This window comes from Nomia melanderi, chromosome 1, assembly GCF_051020985.1.
Source record: "Nomia melanderi isolate GNS246 chromosome 1, iyNomMela1, whole genome shotgun sequence".
Taxonomy (NCBI): domain Eukaryota; kingdom Metazoa; phylum Arthropoda; class Insecta; order Hymenoptera; family Halictidae; genus Nomia; species Nomia melanderi.
Genome location: NC_134999.1, coordinates 38,444,361 through 38,471,793, shown reverse-complemented (window position 1 = coordinate 38,471,793; position 27,433 = coordinate 38,444,361). Strand labels below are relative to the sequence as shown.

At 48.9% G+C, this 27,433-nt stretch overlaps 2 protein-coding genes across 2 annotated transcripts in view; both read left to right on the top strand.

The window, feature by feature from the left end:
* The window catches only part of mdy (diacylglycerol O-acyltransferase), a 113,378-nt gene extending 103,001 nt beyond the window's left edge, over positions 1 to 10,377 (top strand). The window contains exons 10-12 of the mRNA XM_031971844.2: positions 3,201 to 3,379; positions 8,259 to 8,409; positions 8,781 to 10,377. Of these exons, the coding sequence (XP_031827704.1) occupies positions 3,201 to 3,379; positions 8,259 to 8,409; positions 8,781 to 8,957 (507 nt within the window). The 3' untranslated portion in view covers positions 8,958 to 10,377. The remainder of the gene's footprint in view (positions 1 to 3,200; positions 3,380 to 8,258; positions 8,410 to 8,780) is intronic.
* Positions 10,378 to 13,220: 2,843 nt separating this feature from the next.
* The window catches only part of LOC143176905 (uncharacterized), a 65,072-nt gene continuing 50,859 nt past the window's right edge, over positions 13,221 to 27,433 (top strand). The window contains exon 1 of the mRNA XM_076374392.1: positions 13,221 to 13,553. The gene's annotated coding sequence lies outside the window, so the exon portion shown is untranslated. The remainder of the gene's footprint in view (positions 13,554 to 27,433) is intronic.

Here is a 27,433-nt window from a genome sequence, read left to right as displayed (position 1 = left end):
AGCCGCTGGCCAAGGAAAGGGAGCGGCGCGGTTCAAAGTTTATGCCGCCGCTTTTTCCTTTGTGGCATCATCGGCGTGTTTCAAACGGTTCGCCACGGTTTCATCCCGCTCGCCCTCGCTGGCCGACATACCGGATCCAAACGAAATTAAAACGTCGAGGTAAGTTTTTGCGGGGGCCACGTGTACCGTTTGGTCCGGGGTGTTCCGGCGCGGCGGGCCGGAGGGGAGGCGAAGGGTGGTCCCCTCCCGTTCCCTCCCCGACCGCGCGGGTTCCATAAAAGTGCCGCGAATGCCTGGCGGCACGAGAGACTTGACCTTTGTGCTCGCAACATTATTAAGTCCTTTGGGGCGGGCAAAGGGCCCCCGGAAGCAGCCGCGACGCTCCGGGGGGAATTAAGAGAAGACATTCGAAAACGAAATAACTTCAAAATTCCTCCTTGGACAAACCGCGAGCGGGCGGGCGCAGCTGCAAGGGAACGTTACACGCCGGAAGAATCCGTCTGAGGTTCCCAGTCGCGATTGCCTTCCGCTGTTTCTCCCGTCGGTGGCCTCGGAGTCGCGCACAAACGACGAACGTTGTTCCATCGCAATTTTCGGGGCAGCTTTGTGTCTAAAACGCGACTTAACGAGACGCAATCCGCCCGTGGAATTGCCAACACCGGGTGGACGTGTAAACAGTACGCGATTCCCTTTCTTCCGTCGGGACCCGCGCTTCCTCGGATTTCTCGTTTCAATATTAATTACCGCGACGTTTCAGCGTTACGTATGGTTCTTTTGTCGAAACAGCCGCGTTCTCAGAAGAATTCTAGCGATGCTCGGTCGTTCACGCGTTAACGTAGGACTTTTATTATTACTACTCCAGCAGAATTTACTCTGATTTCAACACTCCGTGTTCTACATGTATATTCCGGGATTGTAACATCCGTTTCCAATGTTCGTTTAATTATTCAACGTCCCGTACTATTTCTACCATTTTTCTCGTTGAATATTAACCGCGCAGATTCGCAGTAGGGAAACCGCGCGGGCGTAATTTTAAAATCGATAAGAATATCCGCTCATTATTATAGTATTAAGTATTAATCGTTGTTAAGTATTCGTGGTTACCGGAATGGTGTTCGAGTTTTGTTGAATTTTGCACGTGGTGTGCCGACTAATAAAACTTGTACGGTTCGAAGGACCACCCGATGTTAATCGGGAACAAAACTTGGAAATGAGTAGGAGGTGAAGTGGACTTTGACTAAAATGCTATGTGCTTGATCGAAATTGCTAATTTGTGCTTTGTAGTCCGTACTTCCTACTCCGTACTCTGTGCTATGTACAATTTGAGCTGATACTTGTCGAAACTTGTTTCTCAACTGACTGGGCCTCCCAGAAACGTCTTCGACGACACCTCCGCAAGTCGTCTTCGCGGGGGTGAAGTCATTCTGGTTGGCCCTTTAATTCTAGAAGTTTGTGGAAGGGAGAGACAGTCCCCTCCCTTCTTGGGTCTCCAAGTTGCTAATGTTAATAACTAATTCGTCCCGTTTGCAGTCGTCGACCGTGGCAGGTAAAAAAGCGAGAAACGCTTAGGCCCTTAAACACACATGCTAAACGGGCTAGAGAGTCAAAAATGCTGGTAACTGGACGCCAGATGTGAACAATAGACAGCGAAAGTGTACAGTAAGAATAGCGGGCCTTATGGGTTCAGGGATTTATGGCTGCCACGGTCCCTTCTCGTAATACCGTAAGGACGACTGCAACTTGCGACGGGACGAAGGCTCTTATTGCTACGAAAAAACTAACAAATGTACAGCTAAGTCTTAGAAAGATAAAAAGTGTACACAAAACTAAAACTACGGTCGTTCAAGGGCCCGGACGAAACGGTAAGGCTATAAGTGGCCTTAACAATCGTCGAAATACATTGCCCCCGAGTCTTCCAGATCCAGGCGTGCTCGATAAAAGTATAAAAATACTTAGCGGAAGACAATGCGCTTCCTATTCCGGCCGCCGATACAAAGAGCGAATAAGAGCGCCTCTCTCCTCGCGATTCCCGTCATTGTGGAGCATCGATACGTTTCTGTTTCGCGTCTGCCAGGCTCAAGTGTCCGATAACGTACGAACGGGGAGTCTATTTCATTATTACTCCATCATTCCCGGCATTTCGTTCCCGTTTTATACATTATACAATGCGAGAGAGCTTTGATGTTCCTGCTGGCACCTTCCATCCACCATCGTGTTTCCTTTCTTCCGGCCGTTCCTTCCAGCCCCGCTCCCTCCTGTCCCTCCCCGCCGCCGCCGCCGCCCTGCCAACCGCCTCTTCACCCAACGGTATGCTAACAGAGGTTAAGAATTACGCGAAATTGCGCGACTGCCTCGGGGCGAACCGGCAATGGAACAACGGGGGAAGGAGAGCCAGCGAATTCGCGTCGGTTTAACGAGGCTCCCGAATAAAGGATGCGAGACAAAAAGAAGGTTAAAATATTAATACCCATAGCCGCGAGGGTTGGTGCCCGTTGCGCGTTATACGACCGCGTGATCTAACATTGATCGACGCGGGCCGGCCGTGATACGGCCGAGCGCGTACGGGGGAAAAACCTTTCGCGAGCGCTGTAATAAAATGAAAACAAGAGTCCATTTAGCGGCCGAGCGGCGTATTATGCTCGCGAGCGAAACGAGCAGGCGTCCCGGGAATTAGATTGGCGTTCGTGATCCCGCCAGCCACTTGAAACTCGGACCATGGGATCTTGACAGTCCGCCGCTGGGAAGGAATGCCGGTGAAAATGTTGCGTGTATCGTTGCCCGAGTGTTCGCCATTATTACTGTTAATTACCGGTAATCGCGTTCAGATGCGGAAGATGAAAGTATCGATACTCGCGCTGGCAAAGATTTCTATCGTGAACTTTCGCGAAGGAGTTCGTTGCACAAGTAATTTTAATACGGAATTCTATCGATTACGGTACCTGGAATGTTCGAAATGGATACAGAGCACGTTTAATTCAAAATCTATGTTTAATTCGCGCGAATATTTGATGAATGAATTAAGTAATTGAACGACTTCCTGCCATGAATTGCGCACGACCTCTTGTTTTCGAGCGGTTCGATCAGTCGTGTCTCTAGCTCAATATAGTTTTCTCCCTCCCTGTTCCCCTGATATTTTCGTAACACCGATATTTTAGTTTCGACAGTACCGTTGAAAGCCCCTGTTTTTAACACTGTTACAGATACCGAACCACCTGGTCTGGCTGTGCTTCTTCTACTTGATATTCCATTCGTTCTTTAATCTGTTAGGAGAACTGCTGCATTTCGCCGATCGGAATTTCTACTGCGACTGGTGGAACGCGAATAACATCGACATTTTCTGGAGGACCTGGAACATGCCGGTGCATCGGTGGGCCCTGCGGTGAGCTTCATTGATCAATATCACCGTTATCATAATATTAATCACCCTTATTAATCCCTACCGCCGCGGGAATAACACGCGAGTCGATCGACCCGCCGCGGGACTCGCTCGTTCGATGACGCCTCGCCGCGGAAAGCTTCGGAAAGCCTGCCAATCTTAACCGTGATCAACGAACTTCCCTTATTTGCATCCCCAAATTATTCCGGCCAAGTTCGACGCCTCGACTGTCACCGGCACCGGGTATTTCGGTCCTGTCGATCACCGCTGACAAAATGGGAAATAGAAGAAGGCGCCGGGGAACCGAGGAATTTCGAAAAAACGGAATAATATTTCACGGTCGGCCGAGGACCCGCCACCGGGCGTCGCGAGGGAGCGGCCGAATTAATTAAAGTCGAGGGCCGGCTGTTTATAAACGCGTCCGCGAATTAATTTTCCGAAATAAACGGCGGAAACGGAAGATCCTCGTCGTCGCGCGGCGGCTCAGTTTCGCGGCGAGTTTTCAAACGCGAGCCGCGCCGATGCCCTGCTTCCTTCACGCGGACATTAAAAGTAAGACTTGGATTGGTAGTTATCTACACGGTGCCTGGCAACTGCCGATTCAATTGAGGTTGGATTTTATAGGAATTACGGTATTGAACGGCAGCGATTATAGTTTTTTAGTGGATTCCCGTTTCTGGGAAAATGAAGTGTACATATTTGATGCATACAGTCGGTTGATACTAGATGAAATAAAGTTACAGTCCACGGGGTTTGTCCTACATGGAGAACCGAATGAAAAATGTATAATACATTTAGCCCGAATCAAGCTTTGTTTTCGAAAAAATGCTGTTCGACCGTAGTTTTGTCGATCGTCGACAAACGCAGAGGTGCTCGCCAGATTTGTTTAAACCGGATTTCGACGAAAATTGCAGCTTGAAACGGAACAGAATTTTATTATACTCGTTCAACTTGCTTTTATCCGTTGAATAACTTCTCGATTAGTTAATCGAAACAGCCAAATGTTGTAGTTTCGAATAGGAAATTTCACTGGAAATTTCCGCGTCATTCGTTCGCATGGAATGATCCGTTTCATAGTTTTATCACCGGGACGCACTGTACTCATAATTTCATACATGTATAACGAGAGGTGGGGGTAGAAGCTAAAACAATTAGCCGCGCAGCAGTTTCCACGGGGTTAAAAGGGGCGGCGGCGGTCTAGGGGGTGAGTCGACGGCGGCGGGGAAAGTCTCTGATTCACGGAAATTTCTCTTCCTTTTCGGAGGGCAGACAGGAGCCGGGATCTCGCGAAAAATGTAATTAAATCTCCTTAAAGCGGGGCACACTCGTTAACGAAGTTTAGCCGCTTAGGCGGAAAGAAGCTCGATCAAAAGTACGACCTCGCGGCTGGATACCAACTTCCCCTTCTACTTTCTTCCTTCCTCCACTCTCACTCTCTTTCCCTCTCTCTCTCTCTTTCTCTCTGTCTCTCTCTGTCCATCTCTCTCTCTCTCTCTCTCTCTCTCTCTCTCTCTCTTTCCTCTCTTTCTCTCTTTTTTTCACTTTTTACCGCACCTCCGCTATTTACCGCACCTCCTTCCTGTCTTCATTCCTCCGTTGAACCCGGATCCCATTCACCGCGGGAAAAAGCGGGATTCTTTCCGTACTTTCCGCGCGCCCGTGCTTCAATCCGCGATTCGAACGTCTGAGAATGACTTACGAATTTGTTTGAAAGGGTAACACTCGGCCCGGATCGCCGGCGATGCTTCCGGGCATTCAGCTGTCTGCCGGGATCCTGAAAGGATTCCCGTTTTACAGATTTTTAGAAAAATTGAACTTTAAGAGCGGTTCTCTGTTTGGATGTCGGCCACCTATTTTCCGTTTGCCGTGTGTTTTTCGGCTATTGTGTGCTCGCACGCGTGACCACTGTTGACGAATAAGTGAGCGCTATTGACGTTTACCAATATTCGCACGAATAGAATATCAATTTTTCGTTGAGGTTTGCTTTAGATTAATCGTTTTAAGCCGGGCTTCGTCGAGCGCGAAACTGGCTGTCTAAATTGTAGCTAAGGAAATATTTATATTTCCCTAGCCAGTTATTGGATTCGTTTAGCAACGTTAATGGTTTGCCAAGGAAACTGTCCGACACGGCTGACGTGATAGACAGGATCATTAATATATTACTCGCCTTCTAAATATACCGGTGTACCGATATTTTATTCATCCGCAAACATGCAATCTACCTAGTCAGAACCCCAATGTCCATTAAGGCACTCACAAAGCATGAGTACCGAATGAAACATTGATCACCTCTAGAAATACATAATCACCGACATCGGTGCCTCGAATCGCAAAATCACGAGACAATCGCGCTAAAGTTCACCGCTGAGTCGTGCCCGGAGCATCTTCCAAGGGTTCGAATGAAATTCCAGGGAGCAGCGTCCCGATGTTCGCCGGTCCAGCTGGAAAATCTCTCGGCTAACTCGCGAAGATAAACGCGCGCTCGGCCGCGCTCGGTTTTTGCCGCCATACATCTTCCCTGTCATCGTTACATTGGATTATGCATACCCGCTCAATACAATCGGCGAACTTCCGCGAAAGTTTCCGCGCGCGCGAGCTTCACCGGGCGTCCGTGCGCTGTCCCACCGGTGCACGTGCCGCGCGCGAACGAGTCGCACGGTCTCCGTGTGACGATCCTCCTCCTCGAACCGCTTTTTCACCGAGCCGCCAGCCGTGGCGAGGAAACTTTCAAATCCTCGGAGCAGCTGGAAAAAAGGAGAAAAACCGGAGAGGAAAGAGTGGAGGACCAAAAAAGGGAGCATTGAAAGTTGTTATTGCGCCATTGGCGAGGAATAGGTGTTCCGGGCGTCTCGGAAGGGTTGCGCGGTTCCGCGATCCAAGGGTTCTCGCGAGACCTATACCGGCGGAGCAATAATTCACTGTCGCAAGAAATATCGGGAGCGCGTCGAACCGGCGCGGCGCCGGAGAAGAAGGATTCCCGATTAGGCTCGCGTTACGCACCCGTTCGGATCGCTTCGCCTATCCCGCGGGGGTTGGGGGCAGGCGCGAAGGGTGGTCCGGGTGCTCATCAACTCGCAATTAACTAGATTCCGAATAATTAACCGGGCAAAAACAGTAATCGGCTTTGCCTCGGGTAACGGCGGGCTCCCGAGGCTCGAATTTCACCGTTCCAGCCCCTTTCCCCCCGGCTCGCCCCGCCGCGGCACTTCCGTCCGCTTCCGGCTGCACCTGCGCTTCTATGCGACGCCGTCGTCTCCGTTTTTTTCTGACCCTCTTCTTCTCGTTCGCCTCCCGAGTCTTCCCTTTCGTCTGGGCCGAGATATGCAGCTGCAATTGCGAGCTGCAACTGGCACGCAGCCATGCGACCGCTGGGGTGGGCGGGTTTGAGGTGAAAATGGAAAAGCGGGCACAGACGGCTACGACGACGACGACGACGACGACGACGACGACGATGACGACCTGGAACGGCGGAGACGACGATGACGGGGGCATAGACGCCGGGGGAGACGGCGGAAGGACGGGAGGGGCCGGGGCTGTCGACGAAGAAGACGTCTTTTCAGGATTGTAATGGGAAAAGCCGATACGCATCGCGGTGCGCGCACTTAAAGCTGTTTATTCCCCCCGGCACTTATAATGCCTCTATAACTGGGAGATATCCCGACGCGTCTATTCCGCGGCGGGATCGCGGGGGAACAGTGGAAATGAGACAGAAAGGGAGGATCTATTCCGCGGGCCGATCTCTGCGGGGGCTTCCTATCGGTCGCCCCTGGAAACGTTCGTTCCGTTCCACGGTTACGAGCCACGTATAGAATTTTTATTCCTACGGAATCACCGGCGAACTGGTTACGTGTTTTCGACGTCCGGTCACTTCTAATTAGACTGGGGATTTCGTGGATTTATGGGGCACGCTGCCGAGGGGACACGGTTGTTACAGCCGTCCTGCTCTCGGAGCTTGAAGAGTGTTAGGGTAACGCTGGAACTGTTACGCGGTTCATGAATATTTTAATGTTCAATTTGTTCGGAGTGTAAGGTGGAATTATTAAGCAATATCTCCGTAGATGAAACGTTAAGATCTTCGCGAGAATTTAGCGCGTCTATTTGGTCGAACGTTTCGCGGTAGGCAGTTATCTGTTTGCATCCCTTATATCCTATTCCAGCTGCAACGAAGAGGCCTCCATACGCGAACGGAACGCCGGGCTGGGAATTCTTAGCGGCGAGCGCCGCGCCTTTGAATTTCCACCCCTCGCCCCTCCCATTTCGGTTCTTTACGCCAGTTTTTTTCGCTCGGCCGCCGCTTCCTTTTCTTCTTTCCAATGCGACGCCACTGATAACCAAGCCGGCTAACGATCTCTTCCTGGCTTCCGCTTCCCGCCGGTCGTCCCCGTTTCGAGACGACAACCCAAAGTGTCGCTATTCCGGGAAACTTCCACGGCTATTGCTTTAATTTTTCGAGGCGATTCTCCCGCCGCCTGATCCTTAAACGCGACGCCATTCTTATCTACACCCTGACCCACAGCTCCGCGAAAGTACCACGTGCTCCTTTGTGGTACAACGCTCTAATGGGGCTTTGCATAGCTAGGGTAATAGTCCAGAGAGTATCAACGAGGACCCGGATTCCTTCCGAGATAACGAGATGCTCGATCCTGTTTGTTAATCCTATCGATGCATCATTGCGCGTACTAATGAGAGTATTACTGCACAGATTAGAGGGGAGTATTTACGTAACGACAGATTTTTTGTGGACTGATGTTTGAATGATATTTGCGTTTGCCGCTGATGCTTTGAATTCGATAAGAATACTTATTAGTTGATCATTGCTGAACACGAGTCGCAAACAACCGAATTTGCAGTTGACTAACTGGGTTGGTTTAATCTGTTGCAGACATCTCTACATTCCCATCATAGAGATGGGGTACAGTAGGTCGATCGCTTCGATCACGGTGTTCTTCATCAGTGCCTTCTTCCACGAGTACTTGGTCAGCGTGCCTCTGAAGACGTTCAAGACGTGGGCGTTCATGGGCATGATGGGACAGGTAAAACAACTTTGTCTTTCTCGCGAAGAACTTTCTCGGATGAGTTTTCGAAGACAGAGGAACGCGTTAAAAATTCAACTTCGAAGCTTAAGAGGCTCACATGTGTTGATTCGATCGTCTATTCAGTTGATATTATCCGTTCGCAAGTATCGACCGGCTAATCAATTATTCCTCGAACGCGGATCCGTTAGCCTCATCATTTTAATCTACACGATGAGGCGATTAGACGGCTCGTTTCGCGAATCGTTTATCGGCCGCCCTAGCGGCCGGGCAATTAGAGGGGCATTACCGCTTCAAAAACGCAGCCGAGAAATGAATAATAAATTGCGCGGCCGTGTCATCAGGCAGAAACTTTCTAACCGATTTTCCAGATACCATTATCGATACTCAGTAAGATGGTGGAGCAATATTGGGGCGCCAGATGGGGTAATATCGTGGTGTGGGCGAGTCTCATTATCGGACAGCCACTTTGCATAATGATGTATTACCACGATTACGTGATAACTCACTTCGGCCAGATACTGGTCGAGGATTATTCGGTGGTGTAGCACGGAGCTGGACACGAGATATGCGGCGAACGATCAAACAGAGAGGAAATGGAGAAATTCTTTCGGCGTCGAAACACACCGGCCTTTTGTCCATCGATGATATTTCCTTCCAGCCGTTGCGCAGGCTTCTATTTGGCCGTTACCGCTCTGTAAACTAGCTTTTTTCTACGGTACCGATGTAAATCGTCCACATTATTCGTCGATACGGGAACGATGAGGGTAGATATCACGCGCAGATGCCTTAAGTCTTAAGTCATTTTATAACGAACAAATGTTAAACCGTCGCGGAAATAGGGATGCGTAATTACTGAACGGTTTCGTCGTTTCTTTGTCTTCTTAAGCGGGTGATGGTTCCATACGTTCATGAAATATTCACGTTTTAGCTGTAAGGCTCACTTTGATACTAACTTTCTATGGTTCCCTCCTTTTTGTACGCGTTTGCCTCTGTACCGGGGACGCTCAACTTTTTGCATGATTTCTATAGAGATTACGGTACTTTCCGTCGATCGGTTGCTCAACTCGGAAACCGGAGGTATGGAGCTCGAATCATTCGAAGTTTGAATAGATCCAACTCCGCAACGCCTAAACTCGATCTGTAACCCGAACGATATTAATCAAAATAGTGTATTCCAATCGTATCATCGAAGCATTAACCAATTCGAATCGTTTCGAACTTCGACTCGTTCGAACTCTATACTCGACAGGCCCAGTTGCTCCTCGCGCAGGCGTGAATTCGTGCCAACCAGCGGGAAACACGAATGCACCGTTTGGTGGCGGCGCAACGAAATCGAGAAATGATTCAAGCGTTGCTAAACCGAGGACGAATGGTTGCACTAATGCGAGCCCGAACGTATCTTCGCGATACCAGTACACCGGGTGTTTCGGATTGTCGTAGGGCGTACACGTAAGAAATTTTCTAACGTTCGAGGCGAGCGTTGCTCGATCGCGAGGGAAACTCGTAAATCGTCGAGCTCCGCTCGCGCGGGCCCACGAATATTATGCGTGCGATGAGACAATAATTCACCGTCTTCCTTTTCGGTTTTCCTTTTTTTTCCCCTCCCCCGTCTAAACCTGTTCTTTCTCTATCTGGCAACGGCCTCGCGGTCCCATCGCCAGACGGAGAAGCGCGCGTCCGGAATATTAGCTGTAATAAATTTATCCGAGAATGGAGTCCGGAACGTAGCGCGTTCGGTAAATATTTTAACCGTGCGGCGCTGGTAGCGCGAGCGGGTCCAGAAAGCGTTCCCGGCGTTTACGACGGAACGGTTGTCGGGGCTGAAGATTTAACGAGCCCACTTGGGCTGCCGGTTGTGTGCGAACAGCAACAATTTCCGTAGAATTCTTAGCTCGCTGCCTGATCCCCGTCATGTACCACGCGCGAGCGACGCCGGTTGTCGAATAAATGAGATGTTTGTTACCAGCTTCGTTTAACCTCGTTTCAACCCCTGATACCGTCCCAGAGGCCTGACCGTGCGGATGATAACGGACAGATGATTCGGAGGTTCTTAAAACGCCAACTCAGCCGGCTTCTTTTTTAAGGGGTAAGTAAGCGGATGAAGGTATTATTTTCTCTTGATCGCCATGATTCTCTCGGTCCTCTATTTCGCCGCTGTAAATGTTTATTTGCAAACTTTGTTTAAGCGATTAACCCTTTGGACTATCCCCGACGAGTCTCGGTATTGATGGCAGTTTTGGAGCAACCGTGGATATGACGAAAGGTCGCAATTTCAGGTCACATATAAATGTCGCGAGTGAAATGTCGGTTGTTGGAATTATACCTCGGATTGTGCAATGCTAGTGCGAGAGGTTAAATTGGGTGTTTGAATAATTCACGGTGAGCTATTTTGCGAGAATTCGAATGTTTTCAAAGTGATGGGAACATCGATTCGGTTGCTCTATTCTTTTATCGTGCTACTTTGGTTCCAATGTTGCACACAAGCTTCACCTTCCCAAAATATCAGATAAGGAACAGAATCTTCTGCAGCGGGCAACAGGTAGGAACACAGCTATCAAAAATTGGTTTCCCTGCGCGTTTAATCGAGTTAATCGAATAAAAACACCACTGCACTCGTCGATTCATTGAATGACTCTGACGGAACAATAATTATACGTTTTATTAATATCCGGTCCGTTTTTATTAGTCCAGGCGAGTCGTGTAACATCGGTTTTCATTCGTACTCCGAGAATTCGCGAAGAATTATATTTCACGTCGATCTGTACGCAATCAAAGTAAAATCGGCAAACAGTGGTCAGACACGCCGTTCAATCAATCAATTCTCTACTGCGATATTTCCAAAAAAAAAAACTGAACTTCTCCAATTCCCTTAAACGTACTCACGACCTATCCAGCAGTATAATTTTTCGAAAACCCATTCTCAAACGCTGCGCACTATTCCCTAGCCGACAAAATATCGAGCCAGCGCTTTGCATTCAAATTAGACCGTCGCTCCGACAAAGGGCAAACAGTGAGTTATGAGCGAGTACATTCAAAGCCGATGGGCTCGAGGCAAATATCACGGAAAACAGGAAGACAATTCCGTGATCGTTGCTCGGTTTCACCCCCCGGAAGAATTCTCGTCGGCGCGATAATACCGAGGGATCGAGCGACGAATTGAATTCTTTCTGCGTTTAGAGGGCCGTTCCTCAAAGGTGTTCCATCCGCGTGAGAAGGGTCGACACGCACGACGGTACGTCTGTCACGTAGCTGGGAGGTATATAACGCTGCGTTACGCGTCACCCTGACGCAGACGTATGTCGGTCTGTCGTTGCCGGAGACCTGGCATCATTAATTTATCCATCGCCGTCGTTGCCGGGGGCCAAACGGTTCGTGACGCGTTCAGACTCATCGGCCTGGGAAAGCCCAAGGGTCACAGCTTTAAAAAAAGAAAGCAGGAAGAGAGAAGAGGAAAAAGCGAAGAGAAAAACCGAAAGAAAAGATGGAACATAGTTCTCGAGCGTCTTGAAGAACCGTTTCTCCACCCTCGTTGTTTCGAACATCGGTGGGATGAGGTTCGCGTCATTCTTTTTCCTCGTATCCCCGCTGCCGCCAGTCCTCTCCTTTTTATTTCGTTCCGGTACGAGAGCCAAAAGAAAATTTCAGAGAGAGAGAGAGAGAGAGAGAGAGAGGGAGGGCGGAGCGTATCGTTTAAAAAGATGACGCGGCTGTTACGAGACACCGAGTGCTCCACTGACCCTCTTGACCCCGTTCCACCCTCCGCGCGGATAAGTTCCTACGCGAACACTTTCACGGGAAGGTGTTCCGGCGACAGATCTCCCGGAAGCCTGTGAAACCGGCGCGCTCGCCGTTTCCGGTGGCTCGTTTTCTGAAATACACTTTGTTCCAGCGCGCTGGTCCAAGCCGCTTGCGGTGTCTCGCTAAGACTGACGGTGTTCTAATCGTGGTTCGGCTATCGTTCTCTGTAGGCTTCGATTTGTATAATTACATTTTACTTGGCGCGAACTGTTTGGATCAACAGATGGAACAATCCGCCGCAGTTAACGATTAATCATTATCTCAGTAACACGTTGAAATAACAAGAATCCATTGATCAAATTAACTCAGTTAAACATACAGGTGGCGCAGTCCGACCAATTTCCAATTAAGCAGCCAATCCAAACCCCTGGAATAACGAATGGACAATAATACAGACCACCTCTTCCCGCAATGCACTCGACAATTTTGCAAAAAAGAACCAAACACGGAAAGCAAACGCCAAAAATGCATATACATTGGTTACAAATCGATTCGCAAAGATTTTTAAAATCACTGTCCGATACCCTAACCGAATGATCCTCCGGGAAACAACGGTATCCACAGGCATGACATCTACACTCCGAAAACGATTTGAATTTTCAGCGCGATAGGTGACGAGGACTCGAAGAAACGCATCCGCTAGTCTTTTGAACGCTTATTCCGGAACGCTAGCATTATCCTGTAAGGACAGCGGGCGGAGGAGAGCGGCCGGTGACGGCGTGGCGGCGGGTCGACGGGGTTTCGCGATGCTGGGAAGAGGGACGGCGTGGTGGGACGGGTTTGGAAGGGGTTGCGAGGTTCGCGGTACGGCGCAGAGGGTCAAAACGAAGGGTGGAGAGAGCGGGAGAGAGAAAGAGGACGGATCGCGGCCGCGGCGGGGAAAGGGGCACCGGCCTCGGAGGAGGAGAAGCTGGAGAAGGAGCGGCGGGGCGGAGGGGGGAGGCGCGGTGCGAGCGCAACACGATGCTATAAGGGCGGGTACGCAGCGGAGACTCCGCAGTGAGCGTCGCGACGCCTTCGGGGACGTATCGGGTGGAGCGTTCGATCGTCGATCGCCGGTAACACGAGGAAGGCGGTTTCGGTTTCGAATCACGGTCAACACCGGTCCTCTCCCTCGGCCACGATTGTGCTGTTGGTGCTGTTGGTGCTTGATTTTTTGGTTCTTATTGCGGGGGTGCGGGGAGGAGAAGCGGAGAGGGAGAGAGAGAGAGAGAGGAGACCTGTTATCGAATTCCGTTCTGCCGCTGTTCGTCCCCCGCCCACTCCAGGGAAACAGCATCCTCAAAGGAGCAAGATCTCGGAGGTCGGAAGAGGATGTTCGCGGAGTGTCGTCGCGTTCAACGGTACGTACACACAGAGAGGGTCTCGCCGATCGAACGGATTTTATCGGTAGCGCGCGAGGATTGGATACCACGATTATTCTTGGGGGGAGGACCTGCGAAACGGGCACGACGGATAGATTATCAAACTATCCGGGAGACGGCAGTCGTCCCGGGAATCGGATTAAGCACGGTTCTGATCTTGTTTTAGGCGCCGGGAAACGAGGTTACCGATGTTATTCTCCCCGGGTAAATTCGCCGAATCCCGCTGATAAACGCAATTAGCCGGCCGCGCGGGACGCTGATGAAATTTCCGCGAAATTTAGGAAGCTGATTATCGCGGGAGGAGTATCCGTTATTTCGAGCAGGTGTGCTGGGTCCGCGCGAGTGATCGGTTTATTTCGAGCCGGGGCAAGGAATAAATGCGAGCTGGGAACGAGAATCGGGAACCCGGCGGAACGATGGTCGAAGGGGAATGCGCCGTTCACGGTCAGACCGAGCTCCGGCTCCGATAAATCGGATCGCGCGTTCGGTTTATTCGCCCTATTTCGCGAGCCGAGCCGTGCCGAGGCGGGCAACGATAAAACGGAATCGAAGATCGGGAACCCTGTTCTCTCGCCGGTTGAGATTTTCCGGCGCGCGGAGGGCCGTCACGTCGCTCGGCCGGCGCGATAACAATGACTCGACGTTTGCTAAGGAGCGAGAAGTAATTTCGCGTCGAAGAAAAATGGTGCGCGCCACTCCCGGGGCCGGCCCGTCCATCCGTTCGTCCGTCCGTCCGTCGTGATTCGACGGAGAGATCACCGGACGGAAAACCCTGAGACCCGACGCAAGGGAAATTGAAACGATCCTCGATCGCGCGGCGATCACCGATATCTCTCGCGAGCCCGGCGAGGGGCCGGCACCGGTGAACGTGACGCTGCGTCGCGGATGTTTTTGCCGGTGACGCGGACCAAAATTATTCCCAGTCACGTGCACGATATTAGTAGACGCCAGCCTGAAACGCTCGCCGACGCTGCGCGGATAATCGAATCGATTTGCGGATCAATCGTGATCTTTAGATTGCTAGGTTGTTACATCGTTCTGTGAGTTTTGTATTCGTCGACGGTGCTCGGGGAAACGTTAGTGGTCGCGTTTAGCTCTAAACGTTGATGTACGAGCGAATTCAGAGGCTCTTTTCAACCGTTTGCAGTTCTGTGTCGAGTCAGACTCGACATTCTACTTTGTTGCGACCTTTACCTGTTTCAACAATTTTTTCTATATTTATTTATAGTATTAAAATTGTACCATTTAAAGGTAACATTTCAGTGATTCTCAAATATTCTTGAATAAATAAATAGTGCGTCATATTAACCCTTAGCAGTCCTATGTCGAGTCAGACTCGACATTCTACTTTGTTATGACCTCTACCTGTTTCAACAATTTTTTCTATATTTATTTGTAGTACAATTGTACCATTTAAAAGTAAAATTTCAGTGACTCAAATATTCTTGAATAAATAGATAGAGCGTCATATTAAGCTGTCGTTGAATGAACTAACGTCGACGTGAACCGCAAAGTGAGAAACCAAGAGCACTCCGGACCGCAAAGGGTTAATGTCCGATGGTAAATTAGTTCGCGAGAAATACGGGATAGCGATTTTTGTATTTAGTTTTCGTCGTAGTTCTTTTAAAGGGTTCGATTGGAAGTTTATTTGGCGTCGTTTTTAAGGATACCGCTGTTCCACAAACTTTCCGTCGTTTAAAAATAGTTGCGATAGTTGGAACGAGCGATAACAGGTTGGTGCAAGGTCAAGAGAATGTGGTGCATGCGGTGCATACGGTGTGGGTGGAGAAACAACCATCGTTAGCAAAGGAACTTCCGTTTGACTGCGATAACGCCGGACCACGCGCTGCGATGTAGCTTTCGAAAAAATTAAAAGTTGCAATTGGAAACTCGCTCCGAGTCCACTTACTCCGATCATGTAGCAGCTTTTTCGCGATGGAAATGTCGCGTATAACGAAGCTCGGAAATCGACGTTAAACGAGCTTTTTTCCAACCATTCGGAATCGTAACGTATCGTTAGAGCCGGAGGAAAAATCATTTATGAAATCTATCTCAAGGTTATAATATTAAAAAGGAGAAAAGGAGAGAAAACGATTATATTTCCGCAGAAACAACAGACTTTCCCTTTTCTTATTAATTCCTCCGAACGCTTGACACACTTACAATTTCCTCGGCCCCGCAAAATCCTCGAACAAATGTAATTATCCGAACAAGGAACGAAAGGGAACATTCGTAATGACGAATTCAAAAGATTTCACATTTTGTTCTCCACCTTCGCGATCCATTCAACGATTCGCACACCGTTCCCTGTTCCCCGGTGCCTGTGGCAACATTTGCTTCCCGTTTAAATTTAATTATCAGCAAGAACAGCCCGGTTCGAGCCGTTCCTTCGTGACGATGATTTGTTTAAATCATTCCCCGCGTTGTTCCTCGAGACCCCTCGACGGCCTGAATACGGTATTTAAATTCATGAATGTGCGGAAAATTATTTATCGCCGGCCGTACGGTAAATTGCATTTCTTCGGGCGGCCGTGTACCGCGCGTTTGTAAAATTACTGTTTCATTGTCGAGGTTCGCGGCTACGCGAGCGCGCTCCCTTTCGCCGGGCAAAACCGGACCGTGTTTTTACCACGAATATCGCGGCCGATTCGAAAATCGTCGGTCCGATGCGCGGTACACAACGACGAACGCGGTTTCAATAAAACACACGTGTATAATCATTAACGCGTTTCAATGGCCGCGGCGTATCGCGTTATAACTGCGGCGAACTCGTGTACGGTAAACGTACCTCGCTGTTCCGAGGAGGGGCGAGGGTTAATTAACACTAATTGAAGTTAATTTTCAGAAGACCGACGCGCAAACTATGTCCTCGTTCTCGTTCTCGCGCGTAAACAAATCTATGAATACAGATTCGGAGCAACTAACGACGGACAGCGAGTACAATGGATTGAAACGGGCAAACAAGAGGAAGCGGGTTGCGTTCGTCGTGGAAACGTTGAACAGAAATTGTTCCGTAAAACATGGAGAAATTACATCGGGAAATGCGTGATTAAGTTGCTCGATAAACGAAGGAAAAAATTGATGTCAATCGACGATATAAAATAAAATTCTTTCCGCTCGGTATCTGACGGTTTAATGAGAAATAACGCCGGGAACGTATTGGTTCGTTCCGTTGAATGAAACGCTGGGAACGCGTCTGTTCATTGTGCGCTGTTTCTACTGGCTGTAAGCAGAAGAACATGAATATTCAACGGAGATTACCTCGAAAACAAAGAGTGATATGAATAAATTGTTCTTTGCACTTGTACGCGAAGAATCGTCGCTTTGTCGGCTCTACCGGGCTGCCTACGAAATTCTGACCAATATTATCACCGCGAATGATACATTCGTAAAACAATGGAACAGAGAAATCTAGAATATTCGAAATAAAATATTTACATCCCCTTTTCAATCTCCCGTCACTCGTCACATATAAATCCATGAGAAAGAACATTGAAACTGCTCTCCGTTTTCCTTCGGCAGATCAATAATTCGCAAACGAAACGTCGAACGTCAACCGCGGGGACATTCTAGAAACGTTATAACAAAATTCCTACATTAGTCGTCTCCGCGGTAAAGTCAATTACCTCGAACCCCGAATTATTTCGAGCAGCCGCAATCCGAAGGAGGCAAATCCTCTTATAAGTTAATGGCGGGCGTTCGTCGCGGCTGAGAAAATAGAGGAGCGCGGACAAATCGTAATCAGGCTGAAGAAAATACAATACCCACGGTTAATTTGAGCGTGCCGTGAAAACGTTGAAAAGACTCGAGCTTGTTTCCCCGGGGTCCGCCGACGGAAGTCCCGTTTCTTTCCGCGGGCTCAGCGAAAACGTTCCTCGCCCGTCAAACGTCGAATCCGGCGTCGATTACGGTTTTCAATCCCTGATTGCCGATTCAGGATTACGTGGTGTTAATGGCGGCGGTTCTCCCCCGGACCCGGCCATTACGCGATCCATTCGCAGACGACCGCGAGCGGCTTCTCGCTCGAGGAATTTCATCCTTGATCGTTTTCTGGTCGGGGCGCGATCGGTCGCGGGACAGCCGATAGACGCGCGAATTTATATTTCGCGTGCGCCGGGACCGCGACATCGCGTCACGCTCGGAAATACGGACGAACCATCCGCTAATGGCGAAGCATGGAACGCAGAATGATTTCGGAACGGCGTCACCGGATTTTCAGCTGAGTTTCATGGCTGTAATAAATCGGGATTTTGCATATCCGTCAGAGATGTATTTGTTTTACTTTACAAGCGCGAGCGGGCTGCCGTAACGCGTTTCGTGCACTCTTTTACGGCCGGTTTTTATCAATACATCTATGAATTTTTATATTTATCCGCACTGCATCGCGTGGTAACATTTTAGATTAGAAGTTCGTGCTGGCTGACGTTCCGGAGAACGCGAATTTAATAGCAATCGCTTCCTGGTTTCTGGAAAATCATAAAGAAAAGGGAAAATGAAGGTAGAAACTGTCAGTGGACATTTCTCGAGAGAAACGGGAGATCCCCGTTAAATGGCGGTATGCACAAATTGTTGTTTGACTATAATCACATCCGCGGTGCCGTGTCTCGGTAGCCGAGCACGTGTTAGAAGAGAAACAAGTTCCCCGAGCGGTCTTTTGATGTAAGCGCGTAATCGTTCCGCGATTCCTCGCTGGCGTGCGCGAATCACGTTCCTCAAGCCGCTGCCTCGCGCTCTCAATATTCCATTATTCAATTATTATTCAGTTCCAGCAGGAAGCCAATTAGTCAAGTTAGACGCCGCAGACTAGGAACGTATTTGACGAGCACCGGCAAACTTTGAGAACGATCCGAAGGTCCGTGACCCCTTCCTCGAACGCCTCGCTGTTTTCCGATCCGACTCCCCCCCTCCCCCTCCCCACCTCTCGCTTCGTGGTTCCAGCGTATAACTTTTACACGCTCGCCGAATTCCCTGCATTTCTGACTGGGATGTTAGCTATTCGACGCGCACCTTCCGTCTGGTACGTGTAATTTTCTAATTGAAAACTAATGCACACAGGGCTCCCACATGTTTGATGTAGTATGAACCGGTTACAGCCGGTCGTGCGGTGAACCTCCGATCGGAAATCAATTCTTTCTTGTGTCCCTGCCCCTTGAGCCGGAAACGGCACTCCCGACGTTAATCTTCTAATTGAAATCTGAAATCTGACTTTACGCGAGGTTTCCCTACGTTCGATGGAGTTTGCATCGAAAGTCGATTCGTCGTGTTCTTCCGAGTTTAACGGGTACTCAATATTTCAAGCTAATAAGCACCTCGATCCCTCGATTCCTTAAGTTCTGCTTTTTCCTTCCATTAGAAGCTTCAAAGAGAATCATTGAGCACTTCTGTTTCGTTTACACGGACTCTCGTTAGCAACCTCGTCGCGGTGAATCTCCGAAGCAACATTTACCGTGAAATTTCAGGAAAACTATTATTTAATCATCCCACTATAGCAGTAAACCTTGCACAAGGAGATTCACGATGTAACAGCACTTTCGAAAGAAGTGCGACGTCCTATAACTCGTCCTGTCCTCGGTAGGAAGGCGTCACCGAAGATATAGGGTCATCGTGATCGAGGCACAGGCGAAAATGGCGGGAACTGGAGCAAAAAGGTTGCAGCGGGTCTGAGAGACGGCGGTGGATGGCGCGGGGTCGAGGATTTATACATCGAGATCGCGGTGAAAAGGGGGTGTGTCGAGACAGCGCGAATCTGGGACAAAGGGGGACGGTCGGATGACTCGAGGAGGGCGCGAGAAATCATGTTCAACACGTGTTCCTCTTATCGCGTTCATTTCGAAACGCGGGCAGCGTCGCGGGCCGCTTTCGAGCCACGTAATAAAGACGAAAAACTCGGATGCCGGCCCCGGCGAGGCTCGTTTCGAGGCTAACTCGTTAATATGAACGCCGAGGATCGCTTTCTCGCCCCCCGCGCGTTCTCCTCCTTTTTCCGTTTTCACGTTGTTCCTTTTCCCGTAACGTCGCGAATTACGCGCCGGTGTTCCGTAGCCCTTCAACGTTAAATAGAGAAAATACATTTCTATGGTTAAAACGTTCGCATTCAGCCGGCGCCTTTCATCGCAATTACCCGGCGGAAATTAGGGAACATACACGAGAATAGAAACGCGCGTAGCGAACCGGCGAAAAATTCTGCCGCGCGCGCGTTCTTTGACTTTTTGAAGACAAGTAAACATCGCTAATTACAGAATTCGGTGTTCCCGGGGTTGCATCAACGGGCGGGAGACCCGGAAAAACCGGCGGACGGACCGGAGTTTTCCATGCGAAACATTGTTTCGTACAAAGACGTAATCACGGTGAAATTTTTAATTTTATTGAAGCCTTCCGGCGCAACTTGCTTCGGCTCGCAGCGAGTGTCTGTTTTTCAGGAGATCGCGATGTCCGTTGGTCGGTTCGAAAATATTAATTTTCTCGCTGGAACGATACGGTGTACATTGTTAACGCCGTTACTGTTAGCCGCGGCAGGCATCGACCTGCTTGCTTTTCCGCGTGCCAAAAGGAGAAGCTGCGGCAATAATTCTTCGACAAAGAGACGGTGCAATTTTGTGCTTCCGTAAAATTTTATTCATACGCTGATACCGGTTTTCGAAAAAAGAATCGTCAAAACATTAAATTCATTTCTGGCGTACGAAAAAATACGATTGTTTCCAGTTGAAATCGGTATATCCGTGCCTTTTATCTCGCGCATCCTCGTTTCGGCCTTTTTATCGTGTATTATGGTTTACGGTTATTTTTTAATACCGTATCGAATTGTGCACGAATATTTTTTCGGCGAGTCGGACGGCTAAACGGCGAAACCCGGACCGGAGAAACGGGAAAGACTGAATTTCTTATTAGAAATCAACGCGAAACAATTTCCCGACACGGAAGATCAACATCTTACGGCGCAACAAATTCGCTGTCGAAAATTCTCTCGTCCGAACGGTCCGGGTTTCCCTCTGGCGCGAAATGCAATTTTCTTATCATTCCCGTCGGTGTTCCGAATTCAATGAAACATTTTTTCCTCGATATCGGTAGAAACGGGAATCGAGGTGCTGGATATTTTCGGACAAAAAGTAATACGATCGTTTCATTTCGCAGCGTTCCCGATCGAAACGAGCGTCCGTCGTCGCGAGCTCTTTAACGAGCGCTGCCTCGACACCTACGCAACCGAACGGCGCCAGGCATTTTCGCCATTTCGAGTAGAAACAGACAGAAAAATCGAGGAGGAGAGAGATCGTTCCTGATTCGACCATCGTCGCCGATGGCGGCGGGATGTATCGAATAAAAATAAACGATTGCCGAATGTGCTCTCTCCCCGTCGTCCCTTTCGCGGCGCCCACGTATCGAGTGTCCAAAAACCGCCGGCCGTCGATCCTTTTGATCGACGTTTTTAAAATATTTCTTTCCTCTTCGTTCTGTTTTATTCGGTTTTATTTCGTTTCGTTTTATTTTATTCTATTTTTTTCAAGGAGGACAGTTAACCCGTTGCGGCGCGTGCGTGAAAAGAGGGGCCGGGGGAATTTAATCAATTACGGAATGCCTTTTGATCGTTGGACACGCGATACACGTTTCATAGATGTAATAAAAACATCGTAAATAACGCGACGAATTTTATCGACCGGCCGGATACGAATTCCCGTTGCCGATCGGTTGCGTTTAAAAAGCGGCGGCCACGGATCGATTCGCCCGTCGAATATTCATTTTCAATTCTTAAGGAGCACGTCCGGCGGGGCCCGGGATCGGGTTCGAACCCGCGACGGTATTGTTTTAGGTACGCGTATTGATGGTCCATTCCGAATTCTTTACGAGGATCCTGAAACGATCCATTAGAGATCGGGATAATGGCGGGGATTCGGTATCAAACGGTTTGTCTCGTTCGCTGTTATCTTCCGGGACGCGGATCGCTAGACTCTGGACTTTTATGAAAACCCCGCGGCTTTTATTAGACAGGAACTGCGATCGAATGGGGGCATATTAATTCTATCGCCGGTTTCATGGTCGCGGCGATAATGTAAGAATCGATTCATAAAATATTTCTCGGAAAAAATATTCCCCCATTCCGGAGTATTCCGGATTCTATAGCCTTTCATTCGCGATTCTATTTTCGGTTCCCGTTTCGTTCTGTCGGCGATCGGATTCGCGCGGTATAATTGAATTGTAAAGGACATAATGAAATCCTATGTCCCGTTCGAAGTGTCCAGCGCCGATTATCATACGCCTCGTAATTTACGGTTCCTCTCGGGAAGCGGGTAATCCGATTAATCCGGATACTGTTTTATTCAAGTAACGCGAGAATGGATCGCCGTTAACGATCGTCCGTTGATGCGCGGCGAAACAATGGCATCCGCGCGAACCGATCCCGGCGATCTTAACTGCCGCGGCTCACGCGAGCGTAGATCTTAATCGCGTAATAAAAACCTACCATTCGTCTCCGCCGGTTTCCGTCCCCGGGCCGCGTATAACTTAATTACCCGGCCAGAAAACTAACGATAAAACCGTGTCGCCGCGCCACGTCGCAGTCGCTGCTGCGACGGCACGCCGATTAAATTGAATCACTGTCGCCGGGCAATTCGTCGCGGCCGAGTCCTGTTCGATGAACGTCTTCTTCCGAACTTTCTTACACGGCTCCCGGATAGTCCGTTGGCTCTGTTTCGTCGATGTGTCTGTTCGCTGTAACACAAAACACCGCGAGCTACGTGTTATCTGCAGCAGGCCGTCGCGGTTTCAAGTTTGCTGCCCTGATCTCCGCTTGTAGATTGCTGCCCGTGGAACAACGGCTCGAGTAATGTGTTTCTTGTCTTCCGACAGCATAAGTGTTCTCTTCCGAATCTCCGTCGTTATCTGAATTAAGAAATCTTTCGAGTTCGAATTTCGGTTTATCGCCAGAAAGTAGCTGTGCGGAACATTGATATTTCGATAGTAAATTAATAGGAGAATTCGATAGAAATTGGAGGAACGTGATATACCAAGAGATTATTGATAGATATTGATATTTTGGTACGGCGGATTCGATGTTTCGTAGAGATCAGCGTGTTCCGATTGGTACGTCCGACTGATCCTCGATAATACTACTTGCCAGACATCCGGAGTCGCTAATCCACAGAGAAATACAATCGAAGGGGACGAAGAAAGGGTGAAGAACGGTAAACACATAATTCCCGGCGTTCGCTATTTCATTAATTATATTTCTCTCGGCTCCACTGCGTCAACACCGACTCTTAAGCCCCAACACCGTTTCCACACCCAGTAGCTTAACATCTTCTCCACTCAATATCGAATAAAGCTTACCCGCCGTCTGTTCCTCGCTCACCGCTTCCACTTACGATCTGAAGCACTTGTTTCGCTCAGGAATAAAGCTTAACGCCGCGAAATGGAATCAGCGTGACCCATTTCACATTTCCCAGAGAAATCTCAATAAAACCAGCCACACACACGCGCGCACGCTCATACACACGCACACGGTTTACCTAAGGAAACGCGGACAACTTCAGCGCGACGTTTCCATCCGGGAGCCTCGCGAAGACGGTCTCGGTACAAAAATCCGCGCCGAGGCGCTTCACCTCGGCGCTGCAGCGATCGACGATCTCGCAGACCCTCTCGTCCTTATCACGGATCAATGAAACATCAGCGACGTCCCGTTCCGCGTCGTCAGATGCTAGTCTAAGGAAAAACAGGGGACGAAGCGGAGCGTCCCGGAAGCTGCAGCTGGAGGGAGGAAGGAGGGCGAGTGGGTTGGAGGGTTTATATATCGGTGGGAGACACCAAAGGCGGTTTCGAGAGAGCGGCTGGGCTGCGGGGCCGGCGAGGAGGGTGAGAAAGCGTGCTCAACACGTGTTTCTCTTATCGCGTTCATTTCGCGGCCCCTCCGACACCATCAAGCAGCGCGCCCGTCGCGGCATCGGAGAAACACACCACACACGACGACCTGATTTATTTCACCTCCTCAATAATTCTCTTTTTATTTTCTTCGTCGAGCTCGCCGCTAGCTGGCTGGCTGACTGGCTAGCTGGCTGGCTAGCTCGCTGGTTGGTTCACTGGCTGGCTGGCTGGCTGGCTGGCTGGCTGGCTGGCTGGCTGGCCCGCAGCTACCTTTTGATCTATGGTCCCCTCGCGACGCCGATTCATTTTTATTTACGATCCGATGCCCTCCTGTCCTCCTCCGCCGTGCCGCCTTCATTCTTTCCCACCGCGTCGCGGGGTCATTATCGATGTATCGGGTTCGCCGCGTATGAAGTATGCGAGTACGTTCCTATGGCATCGATAATGGACGCGAGCTCGTGAATTTATCTGATACACCGTTAGCCTTTTTTCGGCTACCGTTTTGTTCTACTTTTTCCCGCCGAGAGGAAGGGGCTGGCATGTTTGCCGAGTGAATTCGGGATTTTTGGATGCAGGGACGCTTCTGGTTGGTCGTTTCCGGGCGCGTTGTTTCGTCGTTAATGCGTGGCAGTTTGGATAAGCGAATCAGGTGTATACATTATTTTGGTTTATTGTTTAGAGAGGAACCATCGGTGGACGATGATGCAATTTTGAATCGGTTTTGCGAACGCTTACGGTTAATTGAAAGTGAAGTGGAGGTTCATGAAAGTTATTGGGACCCGCGCGTGCGTGTTTGTGTGTGTGTGTGTATGTATGGTTGTCCGAGGATTTTTGCGAGGAAATTTACGCATCGCTATTTATAATTGAGCAATTATTACACGCATATTATGCGGATGTTATTGCATATGCATGGTTATTAATAATGCATGTGTAATAACGGACGGATAATGATTACATAATGCAATTTAATACTGCCTCGTCTCCATTGTCATTATATGATTTCCCTAAACATTTCAACGAAGGTTCCCCCGGCGGCGCGGCGTCGCTGGGAATTAAATGTTTTTATTGGACAGCGGTGTGTTGCGCGTAAATAATCTTCGAGTATTCTCGCGGACCGATCGAGCGAATAAAATTCCCTCGAATCTAATGTATCTGAATTGTATTCCCCGGAACTCCATCGGAATTCGAATTTCTTTATCTTCCTCCCGACCGTAAAAATATTGTCGAACCGGGAAGTTGAAGTGGAGAAATGGAGGATTCGAGGGGAAGAGTGAGAGAATTTAAAGGAGGGTGGCTGCAGTCTCAATAGCGAGAATTTGTCACAAACTTATCTGTTTCCGCGTTCGAGGCGAAGAATTTAATGATTGCGATTTAAGAAGATTGCAATCTGCAAACCCGTGTAATTTTTTAATTCTTAAACATTCGTCCCTCTCGTTTCGCAATTGAAATTCTTAGCAATTCTTCCGGTTCGTTCTCTCGTTTCGCTTTCGCCCTCTCTTTCGACATTACACTCCGTGTAACGTCCGTGCGGCGTATTACAATGACGCACTAAAATTTCGCCGCCACCGCGTCGTTCTTCATTCGAGCAATAATTTTCAATGTAACGGAGATAACAGTGTCTAATAATTACCATGCAGACACATTGCCCGCGTAACAGTGAGGCGGAGGGTGGGGTTAACTTAATAATTATGTGGGAACCGTCTACCTCATTGTAATTCTACATGAAATATTAAGAAAGTTACGCGGGTAAAAGCAGTTGAATTGATAGGTACCGCGGGGTCCGCGGAAAAGTGGCTTTAAATAAATCACACCGTGCTACACTAACTTTATAAGAACTTAATTTTATGGTGCTGCAATAAACAAGCTTAAAGTAACTTCGCAACTAATCCCTCGCGAAGCGTATTATCCAATCGCGGCCGGATGTATCGGTTTACTGTTAAAAAATTACAGTTCCCCGCGGCGGCCGTTAAACGAAATTTTCCAATCTTGAACATCTCGAGAGGAACGAAAAGAAATATAATTAAAAAAGGAGTACGAAGATTATTAATGTTTCAAGCAATTTTATATACAATAATTCCAACGTTGAGCAAAAATAATTGGACCGTGTGAAAAGCTCGCATTTATCATCGCAAAGTTACAAGGTACGTTTAAGAGATTTATTATCTTCGAATTTTTCTGACACGCGGAATTCTCGGCTCGGATACACGGCTATCGATGATCCCGCGAGATCCTCGAAGCATCTCGAAGCATCTCGAAGCGCCGGAGCCCTGAGCCATGTCCGATAATCGACCACATTGTTATCAAAATGCTGAGCGGGCGGCGAACTCGCGAGGACTAACGAGTATTTTATGTAAATAGGGTTCATTATCCGTTGGAATCTGACGCGGCGAGCTGTCCCGACGATCGGGACGTACGATTTCGAACTTATCCCTACCAACACCGTCCTCTCTCGACTTCAAAATTCGAGGCGAGCTCGAACCGCTCCCGGCTCGTCGCGCAGAAATTCGCGCGCGCCGAGAACGCTGGCGCGACGAGCGACTCTCGGCTGTCTCTCGTCACGTATCCCGGCGAAATTAACGTTCCCGGTGAAAAAATCCGAGCCCCCTTGGCCGGTCGTCGTTTATTTGCGCCGCGTTCAATTCGAAAGGAAATAGCCGAAGCTTCGGAGCGCTGCGCCGCTCGCCCGACACGTAAAATGGGCCGAAAAATCTGAACGTACGACAGAAGTGCGACCCGTATTTTTCGAAAATGTGTCCCGATCGTCGCGGTAACGGCGCTCCTTCCGACAGCCGGACGAAAAACATGCTGCGTGAAAAACGGTCGTTCGGGGAACGCGTGCTGTGAAACGAAACAGACTTTAAACGTGGCTGGCGCCTCTCGGCGCGAGTGCAACGGGACGTTGTTTCTTCGAGGTCGTAAAAAATATAGAAAATATTCCGCAACAGCGCAGGTAAGTACTAAAGTACAGATGAAACGCGCGTGAATTAAGGAACAGCCATTTTATTTCCACATTGCGCATACGGATGCGTTGTAGGAAATTTAATATTATCTCGAGTATAACAAGATTCGACTTTGCAAGGTTTACCGATCGAGAGAGCAAACAATTCCTGGCAAACAAACGCTTCACCATTTCAGACTTCTCTCGACAGCTATCTGGATAAATAATCCTTTGCCTCATTAATCCTTTTATCAACGGAACCTACGAAAGCGTAAAAACCGGCGATAGCAAGTTCCCCTGTAAAGTTCGTAAAATCTAAACCATAGAAAATATATCGCCCGGGGTGATCGCAGGATCAACGCACTAACACATTAGCAATAGCGGTGGAAATATTTTAACGCGACCGCCGCGGGCTACGCGGGCAAATGTTTACCCCGTTTCCGAGGCAGAAACGCGTTTTATTCCGTTCGTGGAAAATTGCACGCCCGCGCAGCGAGACGTGCCGCGAACGGGAGGGAAAATGTCTAACCGGTAGAAAAGGTAGAAGCGCGCGGGAACCGGTATACATCGGGTCGCTATTTTTTTCGAGTGCGTATCCGATTCGCGGAACGTCTGGAATTGTAAAGGGTGCAGTGTTTTATTATATTTCATTCTATTTAGAGTAAAGCTGTGCGATTCGCAGAGTGAATCGTGTAGAAATAAAGATCCAGTCCGCTTTAGTTGCGTCCCGGATTATACTTCCCACTTGTTTCTTATTTGCAAAAGAGTGCAAAATCCTTTTCCACCTTCTACAGTTAACCCTTTGCCCTCGCAGTTTTTCACTAGAAATATTTAAACATTTGATGATGAGATAAAAACATTTTCTGAAATTCAAAGAGAAATCACACGTACCTCGAGGACCAAAGCTACTTTATTTATATATTCCTCAAATTGATGCCTTATACATAGTATAATATTAAATATCAAATTTTATAACTTTGTATAAAATCAAGTGGTAAGAGTCACCTCTCGAGTGCAAAGGGTTAACCCTTTGCGGACGAAGATTCTCTAAAGTATACAAAACCTTTTG